We start from the raw sequence: 22,285 nt of genomic DNA, 5'->3' as shown, positions 1-22,285 counted from the left end.
ACTTACGTGATGTTGGTGCTGATATTGCTTGGAACTTAGAATTGTTAGTATGAATTGAGAGAGAGAGAGTGTATTGAAAGCAAATGATAGTTTTATTGAAAGCCAAAGAGAGAGCACCGAACCGAGAGTTATTATTCTCAAATACGCCTCACTTTGGGGGTTTCTCCCGTACATATACAACATTGTTGTACTTATACCAAAAACACTCCAACACTTCTACTTCACATTACTTGCACACCATATCACTTCCATTTACACATCACATGCATACTAAAAAAGTAAGATTTCACATGCGCCACAAACAAAAACATTCAAAAAGAGGGAAATAACACACTACAAAGATGCCTTATCTTTAGTAGAGTGTAAGGAGCACGACATGCAAGTTTTTTTATTACGTACGTGTGCTCATTTTTGTCTTTTTGAAAAAATGCAAGACGGTTTTAAGAGTGGCTTGTATTTTAGGGACTTTTTTTAATCTCGTCAAAAGAAAATTCACATTTAAAATAAAATGTCGACTGTCGTGATAAAATTGTTGGGTGATAATGAAAACTCCCAGGAGATATTTTTGGTCAGCACGTTAATTTAATGTGTATTTTTACTATTCTTATCAATATTTGATACGTGTCTATATATATCCATGGTTTACTTTTACTTTGTATTTGTGGAACCATGATTATATCTATAGACACGTGTCAAGTGTTCAAAAGGATGTTGATACACATTGAGTTAAAGTGATGAGCAAAAATGCTCCATATTTCAACCGTACTGTGCTGCGATGCTGAAAGCCCAAAACGAAAAAAACAAAGGCCCAAATGGTCTCCTCTTACTTCGCACGCCACTGTTTTGTTCTCTGAGCCTCTTAGAGTCCTGAGTCTCCTGACCTCTGAAGAAAGAAAGACTTGTAGAGATGGGAGCCTTGATCGCTATGTTGGTGGTGTTGGGGGTGGCAGTACCTTTAGGCGCATCGAAAGAGCAGCTGAGCACTAGGGAATGTGAGAATCTTGGCTTCACAGGGCTTGCTTTGTGCTCGGATTGTAACAGTTTGGCTGAGTACGTTAAAGACCAAGGTAACCCGTCAAAATTTCCTCTCTCCTTCTTCCTCAACAACTAAATCCCGGTTCCATGTCTTTTCTGCATTTGTTTGTTTTAACTGTTACTTGCTAGCTATCTTTGTAATCCCAATTTCCCGCACTTCATTTTTATTTTGTTTTGTTGGTCGCTGCGTTATTTGTGGGTTATTGACGGGCTTTGAGGATTATGGCGTAAAAGTGTTTTGCTTGATTTAAAATTGGAGCTTTTTGGGGTTTCAGAGACACCCATTTACTGATACTACAAGAGTCTCTTTGTTCTCATATTAAGGGTATTTCATAGAAATTTAGGATGCATCATTAACTGTCATAGGAATTTGAGATCTTTAGAGGTGTCCATTTCTTGGAGTTGGCAACTTTGGCTTGACAATTTTCAATTGTAGAAATTAGCACATACATATTAAGAGGATCAAGAACTATATGAACCTTGAGCTTGAAATATGTTCAGTACCAAGTAATATAAATGGAACTAGAACTACAAAGCTGGCAAGGAAATAACATTATTCAAAACACTAAGGAAACGAAATGAAGAAAACTTGTGAGGAGACAATGGAATTTTGATGAGAAACTTGAGGTCGTTGTGAAGGCTGTGTGCGTTATATGACAAATCTATGGACTAAATATAAGGTGAATGCAAGTGGTCTTTTAACTGTAACTTAACAGGTTAGGGGATGGAATATGAGAACCTTGAATATTACTTTCAGCATGATTATAATTTTATAATGTACTGAAGTCCTAGTTTTGATTGCAGAGTTGGTATCGGACTGTAGGAAGTGTTGCACTGAGGATTCTGATGATTCCATCAGCAAGGTATACACATGATGATTTGTGGAAGTTGAAATTATGTTTTAATTTACCCGTATACTTTCGAGTCTGAAAGGTGTAATTAGAAATTTCCTTCCTTTTTTTTTTTTGGGTTCAAAGTAACTCTAACCTGTAAAATGTGCATAGTTTTATTAGATAGACATGGGCACGTGGGTAGGGGGTGACGTATAAGTTAATGTGTTGCATAAAATATGTCGCAACAAATTTCCACGAAGTTTATTAAATGATTTGACTAACCTGCATCCAGAATGAAAAAACTAAAGATAAATGGGATACTGTGTGGTGTCAGCCAAAGAGTGTGATTCTTAAGTTAGCATTTGGAAACTTTTTAATGTGTATTCACTTGAGTTCTGGTCTTGTACGTTCTTGGATGACCAGCAGTTTGTTCTTTTGCCCTTAGTTTAATCTTGTTTTCATTATGCTGGGAAATTGGTGCTTAACGTGTGCCTTTGGGGTGGTACATGGCTGTTTGAAACTTCTGGCCTGCTGACTCGCTCTAAAATATGCCTTTGTACGTATGGGAACTTTCATAATTATAGATTGTAAATCAATCTTTGCTGATCTGCACCATTCCTCTATAACCATTTTAATAAATTCCCTTAGTAAAAAACTTCATATACTAGTACAATTAAACAAATTTTAAGGTTCCTTTGAAATAAAAGATAATAATAATAAAAGTGTAGTATTGGAATTCTTTAATTCCACAATTTATGGTTCCATGAGAATTGCTATTTTCATGTCAGAACTATTTTAGATCAAAGAAAAAGTGATAAAGTTTTCTTTTTGCAAGATAATTTTTTTAAAATGTGTCAAGATTTGGTGGACAAGCGCTATTGGAAAGTTGGGGCCACTTTGGATGTTTTGAGAATTTTAATCATGACTTATAGTATATAATAAAAATTATATTTATCTCTTCACATAACATAATTCTGCAAATTGTAATTACCATCCAAGACTTCAATCTACTGACCCTTTATTGAACAGAAAAGGAAATGCTTAATGTGACTGCAAATACAGGTTACCTATTCTGGTGCCATTCTGGAGGTCTGCATGAGGAAACTGGTATTCTATCCGGAAATTGTTGGCTTCATTGAAGAAGAGAAGGATCGGTTTCCTTCGGTCAAAGTTCAATACATTTTCAATTCTCCACCAAAGTTGATCTTGCTAGATGATGCAGATGAACATAAGGAAACAATAAGGTGAGTGTCTATTTGCCATTCACATAGGAGCCGTGGGCATATGCCCTCCCATTTTCTTTCTTGTGGTTTCTCATAGTTTGGACAGCCCCATTTGAGTTACATGCTTTTGTGTTTTTTATTGTTTTTGCATGATAATACCTTTATCCAACACTGAATGCTGCCTAAACCTGTGTGTAAATCTGGAATCTGGTAACAATAAGAATCTATAGCCATTGCTTAGGTTTTAGTAAGGAATAATGATATGATACCTAGTTTGGTTAGAATTTTAATCTCCATTTGTTCTATGGGGAAAATTGAGTTTCCAACTTATTACAAATATTCTTTTTTATCTCTATCACAGGATTGACAATTGGAAGCGTGAACATATACTGCAGTTTCTGCAAGGGAAGGTAAAGCGTGCTTCAGCAATCTGAATGCTTGTAATCCTCTGTCACTGCCTTAATCTGTATCTTAACTGTCATGTATTTCTAAAAGAACTGTGGTACTGGACAAATGAATCTTCTTCCTTTTTTGCTTGCTGTGTGTGCATTCTTGAATCTTGATACAATAAACTTGACATGACCTGACTGTGGCTTATTGCTTTGAGGGGTCGGGGGCAACTTTGCTCAAACTTAATTGGAATGCTTGTATCGCTTAAACATAGTTTGAATTTATTGGCAATATGGTAGTAGCAACCCCTTTGACGAGAGAAAATACGAACATTTGAAAATTTTAACCTTGTGTATTTATTCCAGAGATGAGTATTAAGTTATTTTGCAAATGCATGTTTATAGACTCAGAAGATTTCTTACAGTTGCACCGATAATTCTTACTTTATACGTAAATGGTGTGATGAATCTATGGATTTGGATCTTCCAACATTAATATTATAGAGATCACCCAGGGATGTCAGGCAATTGCATGATATTAGTTCTGTATTAAAAGACATGCCCTTTAGAAATGGTAGCTAAGTCTTGGTCTTATAGTGAGTTTCTTGTATTATGCCAGTTATTGGATATCAAATTCCTTTCTCATCTAATACAGATTGTAGGGATGGATAAATAACCTCTCTTATATGAAACTAAAACTTAGATATCCTGATTCTCTGCTTGGTTCTTCTGTGCTTGGATTTTCTTGACTTTCGTTCAAAACTTGCCTCCTCGTACGTCTTCTTTTGCTGAGGTCCTTCCCACAAATCAAGTTTCTCTTCTTCTGGGATTTGAATCTAGTTCTTTTAAAATTTCCAATATTATTCTTCTTGGTTTTTAAATCAAGTTCTTTCTTATGGGGTTTTAAATCAAGTCGATCATCTCCTTAACCTCATGGGTCTCTCTCTTTTTTCTTTTTCTTTTTTTTTTTTAATTTCATTTTGACGATTAATTTAAAATCATGCTTGGATTATTGTGTGTGGTACATGGTGTTTTATTTTGACGATTAAAGCTTTAATTTTGGGTGGATTTCAATATTATGGTTTTCCCATCAGGCGAAAGAAAAAAGAAAATTCATGCTTGGATTCTTGTGTGGGACATGGTTTAGGCTTTCAGGGCCACTAACGATAAAAGTACAAGAGAATTTCAAAATGGAAGTTAATGTTGGTAAAAATTTCTTGTTTGGCTAACTAGGCATGGAATTTAAAAAGATACAACCTGAACATATGGAATTTAAAGTTCTATAAATGCTTTAATCATCCATCCCATGTTCACTTTTTTCTTTTAAAGTACACGTGACAATCCAAACTATAAGGAAGATTTCTCGCATACACATAATTATGATGTTGTGGGAATTTGAACTTGAGATCTCTGGTTTTCAAGGCAAAGCCCCCGTTGTCCATCCCATGTTAATCATACGCTAGTGGCACCTTTATATGGAGCCGGCCAGTCAGTCAAATATGGTTGAAATATTAAAAATAAAGCTAACACATATACCGTCTCTGTCAATGCTTTACAAAGAATACATCTAATGACATGATGTAATAAAGAGGGAAATCAAATGATAACTCTTTAACGACAACTTCGTAATTCACCAGTAATTTGGATTCCATCAGGAGTTTGAGTAATACCTCAAGTTTTATTGAATCAAAATATGAATAATAATCCAAAGACACGCTAATGTGTCCCTTTTATACTTAACAATCCTAGGCTTGCTAGGAAACCCTAATTGGAAGTAAAAATGGAAATTAACAAAATTCTCAAATTATCCCTGAAACTTAAAATGCTGTTAAGACAAAGAAATATATTGGAATTTGGCCAAAAATATGTAACCGTAAAGAAGAGCTCGTCGTTCTCTTCGTAACGACATGTCATGAGCCTAATTCTGAGCTCGAAGCCCAAATCTGCATGGACTAGATTGTCCTACTTCGACGATGTATTCGCTTGTACAGTTGCTCCTTGATCTGTTCAGCCATATGTTCTACATTAGTTTGGTCTTAAATCCATAAAGATTGGTACACACTATGTCTGCTCAATCAAGAGGGTGATTAGTTTCAATTCATTCGCGTAGAGACACTAAGATAAGTGTATAGGTGTTCAATGGGGATTGAGTCCACTGAATGCGATCGACCAATAATTCTTGTATGGAAATTTTAGTCACGTGTCAAATGAAAATTCTAAGTTGCAATTAATGCAAGTTAGTACTCAAACGTGAGACATCATTATTGTTTTACGAACACGTAGCTTGTCTTTGAGAATGTTATACGCTTATATCAAGATATATGACTCGAATGTATTATCGGGATTCTCAATTAGTTCATAGAGAGACATATGAATGTACAACAAGGGATCTCTACTCTTAATAAAAAGAGACAATACTCTAAAAATATTATTCAAGAAATCTTTAACCAAAGTATTAAATAGGATTATGAAAAGAACTTTCTAATCTTATTCATAAGAATTATAGGATCATTAGTAACATTAGGGATTTGACATGAGCTGCGCATTTCCTAATAATGTGACACAAGGTATTGTTCTATAAAATAACCGAATTGCGTTGCAATTCCAACTCAATAGGTTATCCAAAATAGTTCTATTTAACTTGGATAGTCATGACAGATTATCATGTTGCCTAAGTTTTAGGCTCAATCCGAAATCAATTAGTCACAGAAGTTGGCCACTTTAAGTTCGTAAGAAGTTCGTACTGCAAATGGAGTGGTTGGAAGATTGTATTGTTTTAGAGAAATCCAATTACTAAAACTATGCAATCTTCCAACTATTACATTTACCGTACAAACTTGATATGAACTTGAAGTGATAAACATCTTCGACCAATTAATTTCGGATCGAGCCTAAAATTTGGTCAACATCATAATATGGTTGGAAGAGTCATTTGGTCAGTTTTATATAATATAATAGAAGATTATCTAACAAGCAAAAATTATTTTAACCCATACCCAACCAATATAAATATGTAGAAATTTGTATATATTTAACTAGTGTGTTAATTCGATAGTGCAAGGATAATTGAGAAATTTAAGACTTCTAATATATAAGCTTAGCCTTGGTAGTATGTCAGGAATGCAAAGACCTGATCTATAACTTTCCAACCCTATCGTAGATAGGCCAAAACTTTCAAGGCTTCTTGCCGAGTTGCCAAAAGCACCATCAGACACAGCCTGATCACGCTTACTTAATGCTAACATGAAAGATTGCGCCAATGCGTGAGGAAGGACTTCTCTCCCTCTCTGAGAGAAGAGCCAAGTTCAAGGTAAGTTGCAATAAGGTCTTGAGACCCATTAAAACGCAATTGAGAAGGCATACGCTATAAATCATACCATTATATTCCCCACCATATATTCATTAATTCATGGTCAGAATCATTGTACAACACAAGTTTATAAATATACATTTTGTAGATTCATTTAAGTATACAATCGAGGTACCGTACTAGAAGCTTATCCCACCACCAGTTTAAAACCAGAATGGTTGGGGCCTGCATTAGATGGAGTTCAAGCATGACTACATTCAATCACAGAATTACATTGAAGGGCGTCATGCTAAAAATTTCAGTTACTGAATCCGAATCTGCCTCACAAAAAATGGGTTGTGCTTTAGAAACGAAATTGGTTACCCTTTACACAGCCTCAATCTGGCATCCATCTTCAAGACCATTTTGGTTGCTGAGCATTGATCTGTATCAATGGAATTGTGAGATAGCGTTCTCAAACTTGGGGGAAGTATTCTTAATGGGGGCCCAGATATCTGCACCATTACTTTGAGCAACTCCGGCAGTACAAGAGACAGGAACAAGGCACAGACCTCTGCTTCTCAAGCTGTATGGCTCTAATTCCTGATGAAAGAAAATTAATGAACAACCACATTACATTTTCACCATAAATTTAAACCAATTATGCCAAATTAAATGGTACTAATGTGTGAAAAGAGAGGCATCTTTGACCCATGCACACTAGGTCACATCACTTTGCTTTTTATCCAACAACACACGTAGGACATGGCAGCTTAGTGATGTCTTCATTATGACATATGGTTACATTCAATTAATGTAATTCATCAGTTCTCCAAACAAGCTTTGAAATATCATTGACATTTTGCTCTTGCTTATGTCTACATCCAGCTCAAGCTCACCTGCATCTTAGCTGTTGGTGTGCTTTCAAGGTATGGAGCGCTCAACACCTAAATCCACCAACAAGAAAGTCAAATCTGTTACCTTATCAAGCAGTTTATACGGAAGACGCATCTCTCAAAAGTAAAACATTTCAAATATTTGCATCATTAGTTTTGAACAAGAAGCCCTATCACTTCACATTACTCAAATAACACAAACAAGGCAAGATTGAAGTTACTCATCTTGTTTGTTTTTGCAGAACAAAAAGAAACAGTATCTTACAGGCCAAAGAAACACACACAAAAAACAAAAAACAAAAAAACAACCGTATCTTAACTGTTCTTATTTTCACTTTGAGGCAATCTTTAAAAAGGAAGTGTCTCATTCATATCACAATATCAACCATACGGAATTATGTCTTATAGCAGATTACATCTGAAGTTGGCAATACCATATAACAAAATCCAGTCTATGTAATACCAGTTATGAAGTTGGGTACTAGGGAAGGTGTTCGCTTATAAGAAGAATGAAAAGGCTAACCTTAACTTGTTCATGAAGGAAGCGTATGTAATCCATTGCCTCCAGCAGGACTGAAGCTGTGTCTGTCTGCAGTACAATAATAGGACTTTAGACACACACAGAATATATAAACAACTTATTTTTTTTCTAGGAATAAACTGTTGGCATTGGAAACCTATCTACAGTAAATATAGCATAAGCACTCTCTATCAGATGATATTCACTTTGTGGTGATGCCTGAAGTGCATGATGGATGGACCCAAGAATTATAAACACCACAAATTCCATGAGATGAGTTAATAGGAAACCATTAATGTCGTAATGCCACCATTATAAATCATGGTTCAACAGTTTCTCATCTAAGGAAAAGGATTAATTTGTTCTGTGTACCTTTCCATATGGCGAAACAAGCTGTTGCAAAGCTACAATCCGTTCACCAAGCTTCTCTTTCCTCTCCTACAAGCAGAACAAAAGAATTTAAAACATAAGTAGCTCACAATAGATATCCCCAGCAAACTACGCCCTCGAGGTAAAAACCCTAGTTTCTTTAGGAATTGAATTGCTACCAGACAATAGGAACTACACGAGTGTGAATTTTAAAGCGGCTACTGAAACATACAGAACATGCCATTTTCAAGCATCTTATGATTATATATTTTTATTTTTTTTATTTTTTTTTAAAATAGAAAAAAAAAGTCAAGCAATTTCTAACTATATCAGCTTTGAATAAATAAACTATTGTTATGAGATAGTTGCATTTTTCTTTTCCATGGATATTAATAAAGGTAATGGAGCACTTGAAAGCATATTTTATAGAGATCAGAAAACAATTCTAATACCTCTAAGGTAAGAGCTTCAAGTTCCAAAATTTAAAAAAGTGTTTGATTGAAGCCAGATTGCCCCCAAAATACCAATTAACACACGCACATACAAAGAGGAACAAGATCGAGTCACACCAGTGCAAACCTTATTCTACAAATCATAAATTTCTTGAGAGACAGATATCAAAAGACAGCTCTTGTCAATGTTTAGAAGAAACATCCTAGAGCCCCCATTGAATCTAAGATACAATTAAGGTCCATACCCACCCTAATAACAAAAAATTTGAGAAGCAGGAAAAGAAACCTTTGTGGAGATGGACAAATCAGTCTTATGTCGTTTGGATGCAAGAGAAGTAAAATTGCTTTGATCAACAGAGCAGGGGCTTCTTTTGTGTTCTGTCATGTTTCTTACATCAATCCCTTCTTCCCCCTAGGTTAACAAAGAAAGAAGAATCACTATTTGTAAGATTAGACAAGCATTAGCAGAAACACACACCCAATAATCAATGTTAACCTAACACTTTCACAAGTCCCAATATAAGATGAACGCATCCAGAACTTCAAGTATTTCCCTTGATGGTACAATGCGTAGCAAGCAGTCCAGAAAAGTGAATCATCCTTCTTGTTTGGTTATAATCATTGTACATGTTCGTCATAATGTTCTACTCTTGAAGGAATCTTAACTAAAAAGGAGGGTAACAAAAAAACAATTGATGTTAAGTTGCTAACACATTAAATAAATTACCTAACAGGAACAGGAACTTATGTGTCAGTTTTTTAATACTCACTACAGATCTATTCCAGACAAAACATATTCCCCAAACAGTAGGCCTCTTGTGACAGGATTTATGAACACAGATGCTCTACTATTCCCACGACACTAGGAAACAAAACGAATATACTATATGCAAAATGAGCTAAACTTAGTGACATTCTAACTACAGAAAAACTCCTATTTCTTTTTGTCTCAAAGCAATATGCGTGAAGCTTTCTTGGATGCTGGTTTATCCTGTACCTCCTACGAAGCACATGAATGCACAAGGTTTCACACAAGTCTTACAGAACACAGGAAATCATGCACATGGGTAGAAGCTGCAGGAAGGCACCCGTGCGGTAATGTTAGAAAAGCCAAAAATAGAAGATTACAGTTGACCGTCCGACAAGTGTGATTTTGATAACCGAAACATCTAGGAACATGGCGAATTTTTTCCATGAACAAGCTTAATGCCATTCAATGTATACCTTAAAATAATCAAGTTTTATATAAGCAATACACGACAGCATGCAAATATATCACTGCATTATTAATGTTTATATTATAAACAAAACATGCACTGTTTCGGTCAGTGGTTTACCCCCAGTTCGATACACAAAACAAAATATAATAATACAGTCCATTGGTGCTAGCGTATATAACCAATTATTAAAACTTGTAAACTCACAAAGAGACAACAGCTCCATCGTACAATGAAAAACACAATCACCTACTCATATTAAACTAATAAATATATAATACAAGCAAATAATGCATCATATTATACAAATCAAAACTCAAAGTCCTTTAGAATGGACCAAAGGTCCGTGATTTCATTAATCCAAAAGCATAAATCAACCACGCTTAAATTTGAATGGCGTGTTAGTAAATGATAAAAATAAAATAAAATAATAATAATAATAACAATAAAGCACAAGATCAGAATCATAGATTAGCTTCTACGAGTGTAATCGGAACAAGCTGAAATTATTGAATGACTTTTGGTGGGCCCAGACAACAAATTCATATACTATGCATGAATTGAAACATAAGCATATCTAATTGGCGTACACAATCTTCCCACCTCATTTAATAATATCACAGAGTATCTCATAATTATCAATACTAAATACACATTTACATAATACGTATTGACACTCCAAAAACTCACAAGATGTTCATAATTTTATGAGTAGAGAACACAATTTGTAACATATATATGTTCACCAAAAATTGCTATGATCAACGGTATATGTGGAAGAATATGAGCAAAAGTTGAAAAGAAAATTATATGAAGTTTTTATGAACTCACCGAGAACCTAGCGCCTGCATTGCAGAGAGAGCTAACAATCATATTTTAAAGCTTAAGCCAAAGTCTTGAAAACCCACCTCCAAAATCACAAAAACCACCAAACCCGCGTTTAAAGCGATAGAGAAAAGTGACCCAGTTACTCAAAAAGAGCCTCTCTGTCAGTTGCCTTTCTCTAAATCTAACCTTTTTGGATTTTACTTCGTAAAGTATGAAACTTTACACAATAATCAAACTATTAGCACTGGAATTCACCATAAATTTTTCCAGAAGTCAAAAGAATCAGTGAATAACTTCAATCCACCAACATGGGATTTCAGTGAAATTACTGAAATTGAGGACCGAAAGAGATCAATTACTCTGACCAAGTAACAGAAGCTGAAAAGGTTGGGAGGGAGCGAGAGAGAGAGAGAGAGAGAGAGAGAGCTTGGCCAGAGGCACACAGAAAAAAGAGAGAGAAAGCAGAGAAACTGAGAGTGTGAAAACTGGGGAGAGAAGGGAGAAAATAAGGCCCTCGAAAGTGTTTTATAAAGTTAAAAAATTTGTTTTTAAAAAGTTTTTTTGTTTTTTTGTTTTATTTTTAATATTGAGTTTTATTTGACAGCTAATATCCAACCCGGACAGAGAGGGAGAGAAAAGTGGTTAATTTAACCAAGGACGACGTCATTTTTCTAACCATGGTCTAAAGACTTTTCTTTTCACATTTTTTCTTGCGAAGGTTGAATTCAATGAGTATTTGTATTTGCCTTTGGCTTGAAGCTCTTTGAGCAACTTCACTCATTTACCCTTTGCTATGGTAAAGGGGAGGTTAGGGTAGCCACTATTTACATGAATAGTTGCTGCTCTTACAAAAAGTTGTGGTGTTTTCACTAATTGTCATTACAACAAATATTCACATGGACCTTTGATAACATTCATAGCAAAAAATGCTCTCTCCACTGAAGCAGTTGCAACTGGTAAAGTTAAGGCTAATGTCAAAAGCAAATGGACATAATTAAATGTTCTATGCAACCATGTCTCCACCATTTTTCTTGCAAGGGCACCAATCCCTTTCAATTGAGAAAATTCGCTTCTCGTACGCATATGATGAATATAAATCCCAAGTTGATCTTCAAGTGCCAAGAGGGCTCGGGGTGTAAATTCTTGAGGATAAAATTCAGCAAAACGAAGAAGCTTTTGTTTGTCAAAAGCTATGAATGAATCATTCGGACTCAAACATGCCAAACAAATAAGCAACTCAGTATTTACCTCACTAAAGCGATGATTTAATTCTGCAAGTTGCCACTCAATGATTTGAATGAAGATGTCCACACGATAATGATGGATTTGTGTTATTCTAGGAGCTCTGCGATGTGATCTCCACTGAGCTACATATGCATCATCCATACTTGGAACCTCAATATCATGTTTGCCACAAAAGGAAAATACTTGATCAAGCAAGGCTTCAAATCCATTATCTCTCATATCTTTAGTGTGTCCTTGCAATCTTTGACTAAAGACATTGCATTCCCAATATCTTGGTCTTTTCTTTGTAATGCTTGTGACAAATCATTTGTGGCTCCCAATAAAGATCTCATAAAAAATAGGTGAAATACAAACTCAAAAGATTGTATTTCTCTCAAAGACCTATTTGCTTCACCTATATTATCAGTGGAGCCATCCTCAATAATCAATTTAAGCACTTTCACCACAGATTTGAACATGGAAATGATACTAAGTAATGTACCATAATGTGAGTTCCAACGTGTATCACCGGCACGCTTGAGAGAAGTTTCTTGATTTAAGCCTCGCCCTGTTGGAAGATCATCATTTTCAAGAGCTTCTGTAATATTCTTCTGTAGTTGATCTCTAAGCATGTCACGTCGCCTACACGATGCTCCAACAATATTAACCAAGCTATTGCAAGATGTGAAGAAAGTTGCAACATCAGCATTTCCCTTTGCCACAGCCACAAGAGCTAATTGAAGTTGATGTGCAAAACAATGAATATAATAGGCATAAGGATTTTCTCTCAAAATCTGTGTTTTAAGACCATTGAACTCACCCTTCATATTACTAGCTCCATCATATCCTTGTCCTCTTAGCATGGAAATGCTCAATTCTTCTCTTGAAAACAATGTGTCAATAGCCTCTTTTAGTGAGTTTGATGTAGTGTCACTAACATGTTGAATGCCCACAAACCTTTCAATTACATACCCTCTTTTGTCCACATAACGAAACACCACCGCCATTTGTTCTTTGACTGATATATCATGTGATTCATCAACTAATAAGGAGAAGAAGGCACCATCCATATCCTTAATGATTTTCTTAATAGTTTCAGTTGCACAAGCATTCACAAGATCTTTTTGAATTGTTGGAGCTATGAGCTTGAGATTCCCTGGAGCATTTTCTAACACAACAGCCTTAACTTTCTCATCATGATCAGCAAGAAATTGTAAGAGTTCTACATAATTCCCCTTGTTGTTTGAAGTGTCACTCTCATCATTGCCACGAAAAGGAAGACCTTGCTTCAACAAAAATCTCACACAATCAAGAGAAGCTGTCAAGCAAATACGATAATCAATGCGAGCTTGGTCTGATTGCTTTATCAAAACTGTTTGGATGTGTTGCTTTTGATTCATAAGATCCACACAATATTGTCTAGATTGATTATGAACACTCCCAACACCTCCAACATGTTGCCTAATTTTATCTTTCTTCTTCCAATTTGTAAAACCCACCTCGGTGAAGACATCGCTACAGCCTTGACCAATTTTGAAATTGGATTTGAAGAGATAACAATAAAGGCAAAATGCAGCATCTTTACTAATACTGTACTCCAACCAGTCAAACTCATCAAACCACTTGACATTAAAGCGTCGATCATACCCTGAAAGATCGGTTTGTGGAAATGTGTGATCCTTAGGTTGACATGGACCCTTCTGTAGATATGCTCTTCGAACTTCGTCTCGAATGTTAGGATCATAATCCAACATTTGAGGTCGAAGTCCAGGGTCTGCAGGAAGATTAGCCAATACATCTTGCAACTCACTTTCTTTCGAACTACCCACCACATCTCTTGAAATACCCACATCTCTTACACTTGAACTACCCACATTATCTGAACTAGAGGTAGTTGATGAAAACTTTCTCTTAAAATATCGTTCCATAACCTGTTTGGGTAGAAATAATCAATAAAGCATACAATCTAACTAACAAATACAAATAAAATCTATTTAAAAAAAATCCCTAATTTATTCAAACAACCAAAATAAAATCACAACAACCAATAAAACAAAAATATACAAGAATCTTCAGTAATTAACAAACACAAAAACTAATCCAATATACCAAGATATAATCTAACTAAAGCATATACAATCTAATTACATAAAAAAATAACCCTAATTTATTCAAATTAACTAACCAAAATAAAACCTCAACAAAATAACTAATCAAGAGAATATCAAACATATAAGAATATTTATTAATTTGTTAAAGCATAAAGAGATTAGAAATTAGGATAACATACTTTCAAATTTGAGAGACAATGAAAAATCCACCTTTGAAATCAAATTGAATTTGGGGCTGATTTTTTTGCTTTGTTGTTGCCACCACTATGAGGTTGGTGTTGCTGCTGGCAGATGGAGATGGAGTGGTTGGATTGGATTAGTTGAAGTTGAAGGTTGGTTCAATATGATTTGGGGTTTGAACTTTGAGGATATAGGGTTTGGCAATTGAAAAAAAAGAAATGAAACTGATTTGGGAGAGAGGAGAGCATTGGGCTCTCTGTTAAACAGAGTCTGTCCCTTTTTTTTTTTAGTAGAACGACGTCGTTTTGACGTCGGGGGGAGCAAAAAAAAACAGAAGCGCTGCGCGCAAGCAGCTGGAGCAAGCAACCAAGTCTGGCCTCTTTGGGGACTTTTATCAAACACTTTGCAGGGGTCAATTTTCTCCTCTTTAATGGCAGATTTCAGAGGTTGCAGGGGTCAATTGACCACCCTTGCTCCTCTGTAGATCCGTCCCTGGGTAGGGGGAATAAATGTTGTCCAACCACTGGGCTCAAGAGGAATATTGAAGAGTGTTGGTTATCTGAAGTTGATTCTATGGGGAGTATTTCTAGTCATTTGGTATCAACGCTCAGTCTATTTTTCCCACCAAGACAACAAATACATCTTTTTTTCTTGGAGCCCACTCACAAACCAAGCTGTTCTTAGAAATTTGCTTCTCCAAACATAAAAAGCTACCAGCCCACAAACAAACACCACAAAGAAATCTCTCCTCTCTGTTTCATGTTTTAAAGGCTTATGGTACAAGCAGGGACGGATCTACAGAGGAGCAAGGGTGGTCAATTGACCCCTGCAACCTCTGAAATCTACCATTAAAGAGGAGAAAATTGACCCCTGCAAAGTGTTTGATAAAAGTCCCCAAAGAGGCCAGACTTGGTTGCTTGCTCCAGCTGCTTGCGCGCAGCGCTTCTGTTTTTTTTTGCTCCCCCCGACGTCAAAACGACGTCGTTCTACTAAAAAAAAAAAGGGACAGACTCTGTTTAACAGAGAGCCCAATGCTCTCCTCTCTCCCAAATCAGTTTCATTTCTTTTTTTTCAATTGCCAAACCCTATATCCTCAAAGTTCAAACCCCAAATCATATTGAACCAACCTTCAACTTCAACTAATCCAATCCAACCACTCCATCTCCATCTGCCAGCGGCAACACCAACCTCATAGTGGTGGCAACAACAAAGCAAAAAAATCAGCCCCAAATTCAATTTGATTTCAAAGGTGGATTTTTCATTGTCTCTCAAATTTGAAAGTATGTTATCCTAATTTCTAATCTCTTTATGCTTTAACAAATTAATAAATATTCTTATATGTTTGATATTCTCTTGATTAGTTATTTTGTTGAGGTTTTATTTTGGTTAGTTAATTTGAATAAATTAGGGTTATTTTTTTATGTAATTAGATTGTATATGCTTTAGTTAGATTATATCTTGGTATATTGGATTAGTTTTTGTGTTTGTTAATTACTGAAGATTCTTGTATATTTTTGTTTTATTGGTTGTTGTGATTTTATTTTGGTTGTTTGAATAAATTAGGGATTTTTTTTAAATAGATTTTATTTGTATTTGTTAGTTAGATTGTATGCTTTATTGATTATTTCTACCCAAACAGGTTATGGAACGATATTTTAAGAGAAAGTTTTCATCAACTACCTCTAGTTCAGATAATGTGGGTAGTTCAAGTGTAAGAGATGTGGGTATTTCAAGAGATGTGGTGGGTAGTTCGAAAGAAAGTGAGTTGCAAGATGTATTGGCTAATCTTCCTGCAGACCCTGGACTTCGACCTCAAATGTTGGATTATGATCCTAACATTCGAGACGAAGTTCGAAGAGCATATCTACAGAAGGGTCCATGTCAACCTAAGGATCACACATTTCCACAAACCGATCTTTCAGGGTATGATCGACGCTTTAATGTCAAGTGGTTTGATGAGTTTGGCTGGTTGGAGTACAGTATTAGTAAAGATGCTGCATTTTGCCTTTATTATTATCTCTTCAAATCCAATTTCAAAATTGGTCAAGGCTGTAGCGATGTCTTCACCGAGGTGGGTTTTACAAATTGGAAGAAGAAAGATAAAATTAGGCAACATGTTGGAGGTGTTGGGAGTGTTCATAATCAATCTAGACAATATTGTGTGGATCTTATGAATCAAAAGCAACACATCCAAACAGTTTTGATAAAGCAATCAGACCAAGCTCGCATTGATTATCGTATTTGCTTGACAGCTTCTCTTGATTGTGTGAGATTTTTGTTGAAGCAAGGTCTTCCTTTTCGTGGCAATGATGAGAGTGACACTTCAAACAACAAGGGGAATTATGTAGAACTCTTACAATTTCTTGCTGATCATGATGAGAAAGTTAAGGCTGTTGTGTTAGAAAATGCTCCAGGGAATCTCAAGCTCATAGCTCCAACAATTCAAAAAGATCTTGTGAATGCTTGTGCAACTGAAACTATTAAGAAAATCATTAAGGATATGGATGGTGCCTTCTTCTCCTTATTAGTTGATGAATCACGTGATATATCAGTCAAAGAACAAATGGCGGGGGTGTTTCGTTATGTGGACAAAAGAGGGTATGTAATTGAAAGGTTTGTGGGCATTCAACATGTTAGCAACACTACATCAAACTCACTAAAAGAGGCTATTGACACATTGTTTTCAAGAGAAGAATTGAACATTTCCATGCAAAGAGGACAAGGATAGGATGAAGCTAGTAATATGAAGGGTGAGTTCAATGGTCTTAAAACACAGATTTTGAGAGAAAATCCTTATGCCTATTATATTCATTGTTTTGCACATCAACTTCAATTAGCTCTTGTGGCCGTGGCAAAGGGAAATGCTGATGTTGCCATTTTCTTCACATCTTGCAATAGCTTGGTTAATATTGTTGGAACATCGTGTAGGCAACGTGATATGCTTAGAGATCAACTACAAAAGAATATTACAGAAGCTCTTAAAAATGATGATCTTCCAACAGGGCGAGGCTTAAATCAAGAAACTTCTCTCAAGCGTGCCGGTGATACACGTTGGAACTCACATTATGGTACATTACTTAGTATCATTTCCATGTTCAAATCTGTGGTGAAAGTGCTTAAATTGATTATTGAGGATGGCTCCACTGATAATATAGGTGAAGCAAATAGGTCTTTGAGAGAAATACAATCTTTTGAGTTTGTATTTCACCTATTTTTTATGAGATCTTTATTGGGAGCCACAAATGATTTGTCACAAGCATTACAAAGAAAAGACCAAGATATTGGGAATGCAATGTCTTTAGTCAAAGATTGCAAGGACACACTAAAGATATGAGAGATAATGGATTTGAAGCCTTGCTTGATCAAGTATTTTCCTTTTGTGGCAAACATGATATTGAGGTTCCAAGTATGGATGATGCATATGTAGCTCAGTGGAGATCACATCGCAGAGCTCCTAGAATAACACAAATCCATCATTATCGTGTGGACATCTTCATTCAAATCATTGAGTGGCAACTTGCAGAATTAAATCATCGCTTTAGTGAGGTAAATACTGAGTTGCTTATTTGTTTGGCATGTTTGAGTCCGAATGATTCATTCATAGCTTTTGACAAACAAAAGCTTCTTCGTTTTGCTGAATTTTATCCTCAAGAATTTACACCCCGAGACCTCTTGGCACTTGAAGATCAACTTGGGATTTATATTCATCATATGCGTACGAGAAGCGAATTTTCTCAATTGAAAGGGATTGGTGCCCTTGCAAGAAAAATGGTGGAGAAAGGGTTGCATAGAACATTTAATTATGTCTATTTGCTTCTGACATTAGCCTTAACTTTACCAGTTGCAACTGCTTCAGTGGAGAGAGCATTTTCTGCTATGAATGTTATCAAAGGTCCACTTCGCAACCGAATGGGAGATCAATGGTTAAGTGATAGCTTACTTGTTTATATTGAGAAAGACGTGTTTGTTTGTATTGATAATGAAACTATAATGGGACGTTTTCAGAATATGAAAACTCGTCGTGGACAATTGTAATGTGGTTTTTTCTATTAATTATGAATTATAAATTATAATTTCATTTTTATGGGTTTATTTTGTATAGAAAGTTTTTACCCTTTTAGACGTTGACCCCTGCAAGGAAAATTCCTGGATCCGTCCCTGGGTACAAGATGACTGAAGCCCGTACTGAAGATCTGGTAATAAGGTTGGAGGAATCGTTGGGAATATCGAATTTAGAGAGTGGGCCAAAACTGGTAGGAGCAATCATTGCAGGGAAAATCCCAAAAAGATGAGCCATAAAAACTATTCTCCAGAATGCGTGGGCTATATTCGGACAAACAAAAATTTCTTACATTAAGGATAATCTTTTCACTGTGGTGGTCCAAGATGAAGGCATGGCTGATCAAATTATAAATGAAGGTCCCTGGTCTATAATGGGTTCTGCTTCAATGTTCAATGTTGGCCAAGTAACATGGTCATTGAGGAACTCCAACTCCACAAGGTGGCTTACTGGATCTAAGCTCATAGGGTACCATTGAATTTACTCACTGCAGGGAACACTTTAGAGATTAGAGAAAAGCTGGGAGAGGTAAAAGAAGTTGAAGACCCTTGGGAAAAAGGTTCAAGAGGCTTTTTTGCACATGAGAGTTGTGATTGATTCCAACAATCACCTCCCTCAAGGATTCTAGTTGCCTCGAGCTGAAGGACAGGGTACATGGGTGGAAACCAAATTCGAGCAGTTGTTGGATTTCTGTTTCAACTGTGGTAAGCTTGGACACGCCAGAGGAATTGCAGTTCTAGTATAAGCCAACCAGGGAACTCCGAACCTATAGCCTATGGTGATTGGATGAAAACCAGAGCAATTCGTGATAGTAGGGCTCCAATCAACCTACATGCTCCAAGAGGAGTTCGAAGGAGAGCGGGTCAAATAGGGGTGGTTAGCCCAAGTGTTCTAGTGACACGTGTAGCCTAATCCGGAGAAGAAAGTAGTGGTATGTCCTGTATCACACAAACACCAACTCTCACAAATCAAGAAGTATTGGAAAATGTGCTAATGTGCTGACAGAACAAGAAGAATCAAGAAGTATTGGAAAATGTGCTAATTTGCTGACAGAACAAGAATAGCGAGGTCGTCTGTGGTGCATCGGGTGCACCCGTGCAGCCGATCACGTGAGGAGTTTTAAAAAGCATACGAAACCTGCTGACCTGGTCAACAGGTTGAGGTGGTCTCCAATTTCGCACGGCTTCAACTTGAAACATCTTCATTACACGAAGTCATCTTCTTCAACTCCTCTTCTGATCAAAGTCATCTTCTTCAACTCCTCTTCTGTAGAAAGTTTCTTCCTTGTCTCTGCAACCTCTCTCTCTTCTTTGTCATCATTGTAGAAAACCCCATATTCTAGGGTTTGGATTTTGGGGAAATTTTTTGGGTTAGCATTTTGGGTTGATAATAGGAATTGGAATTCAGTTTTTCCAGTCGTTGGTAGGTTGTTGGCACTCCTCTCATCTGCAATCGAGCCCTTGTGAAAGCATTTGGTATTAGTTCCTTGTGAAGGTAAGTTAACACTATGTTTTATGTTATTGTTAATTGAATTTCTGTGGTGATGAATTGGGGCAAGAGGGGAAGTAGGTTTCTCACATTCATGAGATGAAGTGGGTTTCTCAGTCTGAAAGTGTCGTGAGGTGAAGTGGGTATCTCACATTCATGGTTGTTATGTTCATGCAATTGCATATCTCTATATGCAATTACTAATCGCCTGTATGCAAATCCAAGTAACTGAATGCAATTACAGTATATAGTTTTGTTTTGAAATTATGCACGTGAGGTGATTTCGTGGTAGGTAGGTAGGTTTGAATGTGTTTTTGAATTTTTTGTATGGGGAGTAAACTGTTCCGAAAGTGTAATGTTAGGAATGGTTAAGATTTGGATTGGGATTTGAAATGAGTCAGAATGTCCGCCCAATATAGAAATGCATTGGTGGGTTGTGTGCATTATCTGTGCAATGTTATAATAGAGGGCTGATGCACTTGCAAGTAGTGTCGTGCAATTGCATATCAGTATATGCAATTACTAAGCAACTGTGTGCAAATCCTGGTCCCCGTATTTTTTGAATTAAGCAACGTGATGTTGTAGTGTTTACGGGGTTTACGGGGTTTAGGGTGTATTAGGCATTGGATTAGTATTCAAATGATCGGCTCTAGAGAGAATTGCATGATAGTGTTTTGTACTTGATTTGTGCAAGTTATGGAAGCTCAAAAAAGGCGATCAGCGAAAGGAAAGCGCAAGGCCGAGACAACTGTGCAACAAACAAGAGTTGGCCGAGATGCTTTTTTTAATTTCATGTAAGTTACACGTACATCTACAAATTGGAAATGTGGTTGCTTAATATTATAATGGTTTTTTTTTTAAAAAAAAAATGATTTTCAGGAAAAAAGAACGACAAGAAATGGGGAAAGTGGCCAATGCAAAGTTGGACCATAAGGTGAGAGATGACAATGATTTGGTCAGTTTATTAATTATTTTATTAAGAAGGGTATATTCATGAGAATTTTTTATTTCAGGTACAAGAAGAGATTAGTAATAAGTGGAGGAAATTGAACACTACAGAGAAGGCAACATATGGTTCTGCCTTAGAAGGTTCAAGCGGGCAAGTAAACGACTCAGTGAATGAGATGAGTTGGATAACTAGATGCAGCCCGGACCGATTCCATCGTACGGTGGAAAAATTGTCAGAGGAGAAGCGGTTAGCAATTAAGGCTATTGGGTTCGGTAATGTGGCATCTTTGTCGTGCACTCGTTTACACCGCCAATTATGCCATTGTTTGATTCAAAAGTTCAATCCTGATACGTCTTCTATAGAACTGCACGGCAATGTGATTAGAATAAGTGCCGATGAGTTTGGGCGTGTTATGGGTCTTAAGAACACCGGCGAGGATGTTCAACTCGACAGGCCGGTAGAAGATGAAAAGGTGAAACAATTAGTCAAGAGTTTCGGTGGAAATGGCAAAAGAGTATTAGTAAAGGGTTTAGCTGAACAATTGGAAAAGTGCAAAAATGCGAATGAGGACTTTCAAGTTCGATTTGTGATGTTTGCACTTGGCACTATACTTTGCCCCACATCTTCACTATCAGTGACCGGGAATATTTAACTTTCTTGACGATCCCAGGGAAGATAGAGACCAAGAACTGGGCCGACCATGGATTCAACTTCTTATGTGAAGGTGTTAGGTCGTTCAAAGCGAAGAAAGTTGCATATGTAAGTGGGTCATTGCTTTTTCTTCAACTATTGTATTTCGATTCAATTGTCCATGGTGGAGTATTTGTTGATAAGTCTGTGGATCCCATTGTGTCTTGGGACAATAACTCAGTGTGGAAAATGATTAGATGGGTTATCAAGCAAGGTGGGTTTGATACTCCTCCCGTGCGGGTTGTTTCACAGCACCGTCGAACAAATGAAGTGTCTGGAGTAAACGTTGAAAGAATAGTTCAACAAGTTTCTATCAGTTTGGCTCCAATAATACAGGCAGAGGTGAAGCGATCAATTGAAGGACTTGCTTTGGGCCAGATAATATAGGCAGAGGTCCAGCGCTCAGTGTTGGAACTCACTGACAAGGTAATGAGTGAAGTGAGGTCCTTTATGAAAGACGCAAGACATGAAGATGTGAATCAAACTAAGGAGGACGGGCCACCGAAAATACGAGATGAAGGTGGTGAGAATG

At 36.6% G+C, this 22,285-nt stretch overlaps 5 protein-coding genes across 8 annotated transcripts; 3 read left to right on the top strand and 2 right to left on the bottom strand.

The window, feature by feature from the left end:
• The first annotated feature begins 748 nt into the window (after window positions 1–748).
• Window positions 749–3,805, top strand: LOC117616815 (selenoprotein F). The gene is made up of 4 exons (XM_034346244.1): window positions 749–1,067; window positions 1,840–1,898; window positions 2,931–3,112; window positions 3,453–3,805. Exons 1-4 carry the CDS (start codon window positions 908–910, stop codon window positions 3,523–3,525), a joined length of 474 nt encoding a protein of 157 aa, XP_034202135.1. The 5' UTR covers window positions 749–907; the 3' UTR covers window positions 3,526–3,805.
• A 3,035-nt stretch (window positions 3,806–6,840) lies between these two features.
• Window positions 6,841–11,534, bottom strand: LOC117615144 (transcription factor bHLH153-like). Of its 4 annotated transcripts, none has more exons than XM_034344157.1 (6): window positions 11,055–11,534; window positions 9,293–9,418; window positions 8,558–8,623; window positions 8,189–8,254; window positions 7,669–7,716; window positions 6,841–7,372 (listed from the first exon to the last, which is right to left on the bottom strand). In XM_034344157.1, exons 1-6 carry the CDS (start codon window positions 11,094–11,096, stop codon window positions 7,220–7,222), a joined length of 501 nt encoding a protein of 166 aa, XP_034200048.1. In that variant the 5' UTR covers window positions 11,097–11,534; the 3' UTR covers window positions 6,841–7,219. The 4 variants fall into 4 exon arrangements, with proteins under 4 accessions (XP_034200048.1, XP_034200050.1, XP_034200049.1 ...); XM_034344159.1 differs by having other exon boundaries at window positions 11,132–11,534; XM_034344158.1 differs by lacking the exon at window positions 11,055–11,534 and adding an exon at window positions 10,004–10,984.
• Window positions 11,535–12,511: 977 nt separating this feature from the next.
• On the bottom strand, window positions 12,512–14,203 carry LOC117615977 (zinc finger MYM-type protein 1-like). The gene has a single exon (XM_034345175.1). The coding sequence runs from the start codon at window positions 14,201–14,203 to the stop codon at window positions 12,512–12,514; it is 1,692 nt and encodes a 563-aa protein (XP_034201066.1).
• Window positions 14,204–16,208: 2,005 nt separating this feature from the next.
• Window positions 16,209–17,294, top strand: LOC117615969 (zinc finger MYM-type protein 1-like). The gene has a single exon (XM_034345164.1). The coding sequence runs from the start codon at window positions 16,209–16,211 to the stop codon at window positions 17,292–17,294; it is 1,086 nt and encodes a 361-aa protein (XP_034201055.1).
• Window positions 17,295–17,309: 15 nt separating this feature from the next.
• Window positions 17,310–17,900, top strand: LOC117615959. Its single transcript, XM_034345151.1, has one exon. It carries the CDS (start codon window positions 17,310–17,312, stop codon window positions 17,898–17,900), a length of 591 nt encoding a protein of 196 aa, XP_034201042.1.
• Window positions 17,901–22,285: the final 4,385 nt, after the last annotated feature.

Source organism: Prunus dulcis, chromosome 1, assembly GCF_902201215.1.
Source record: "Prunus dulcis chromosome 1, ALMONDv2, whole genome shotgun sequence".
Lineage (NCBI taxonomy): Eukaryota > Viridiplantae > Streptophyta > Magnoliopsida > Rosales > Rosaceae > Prunus > Prunus dulcis.
This window is presented reverse-complemented; position numbering and strand designations above follow the sequence as displayed.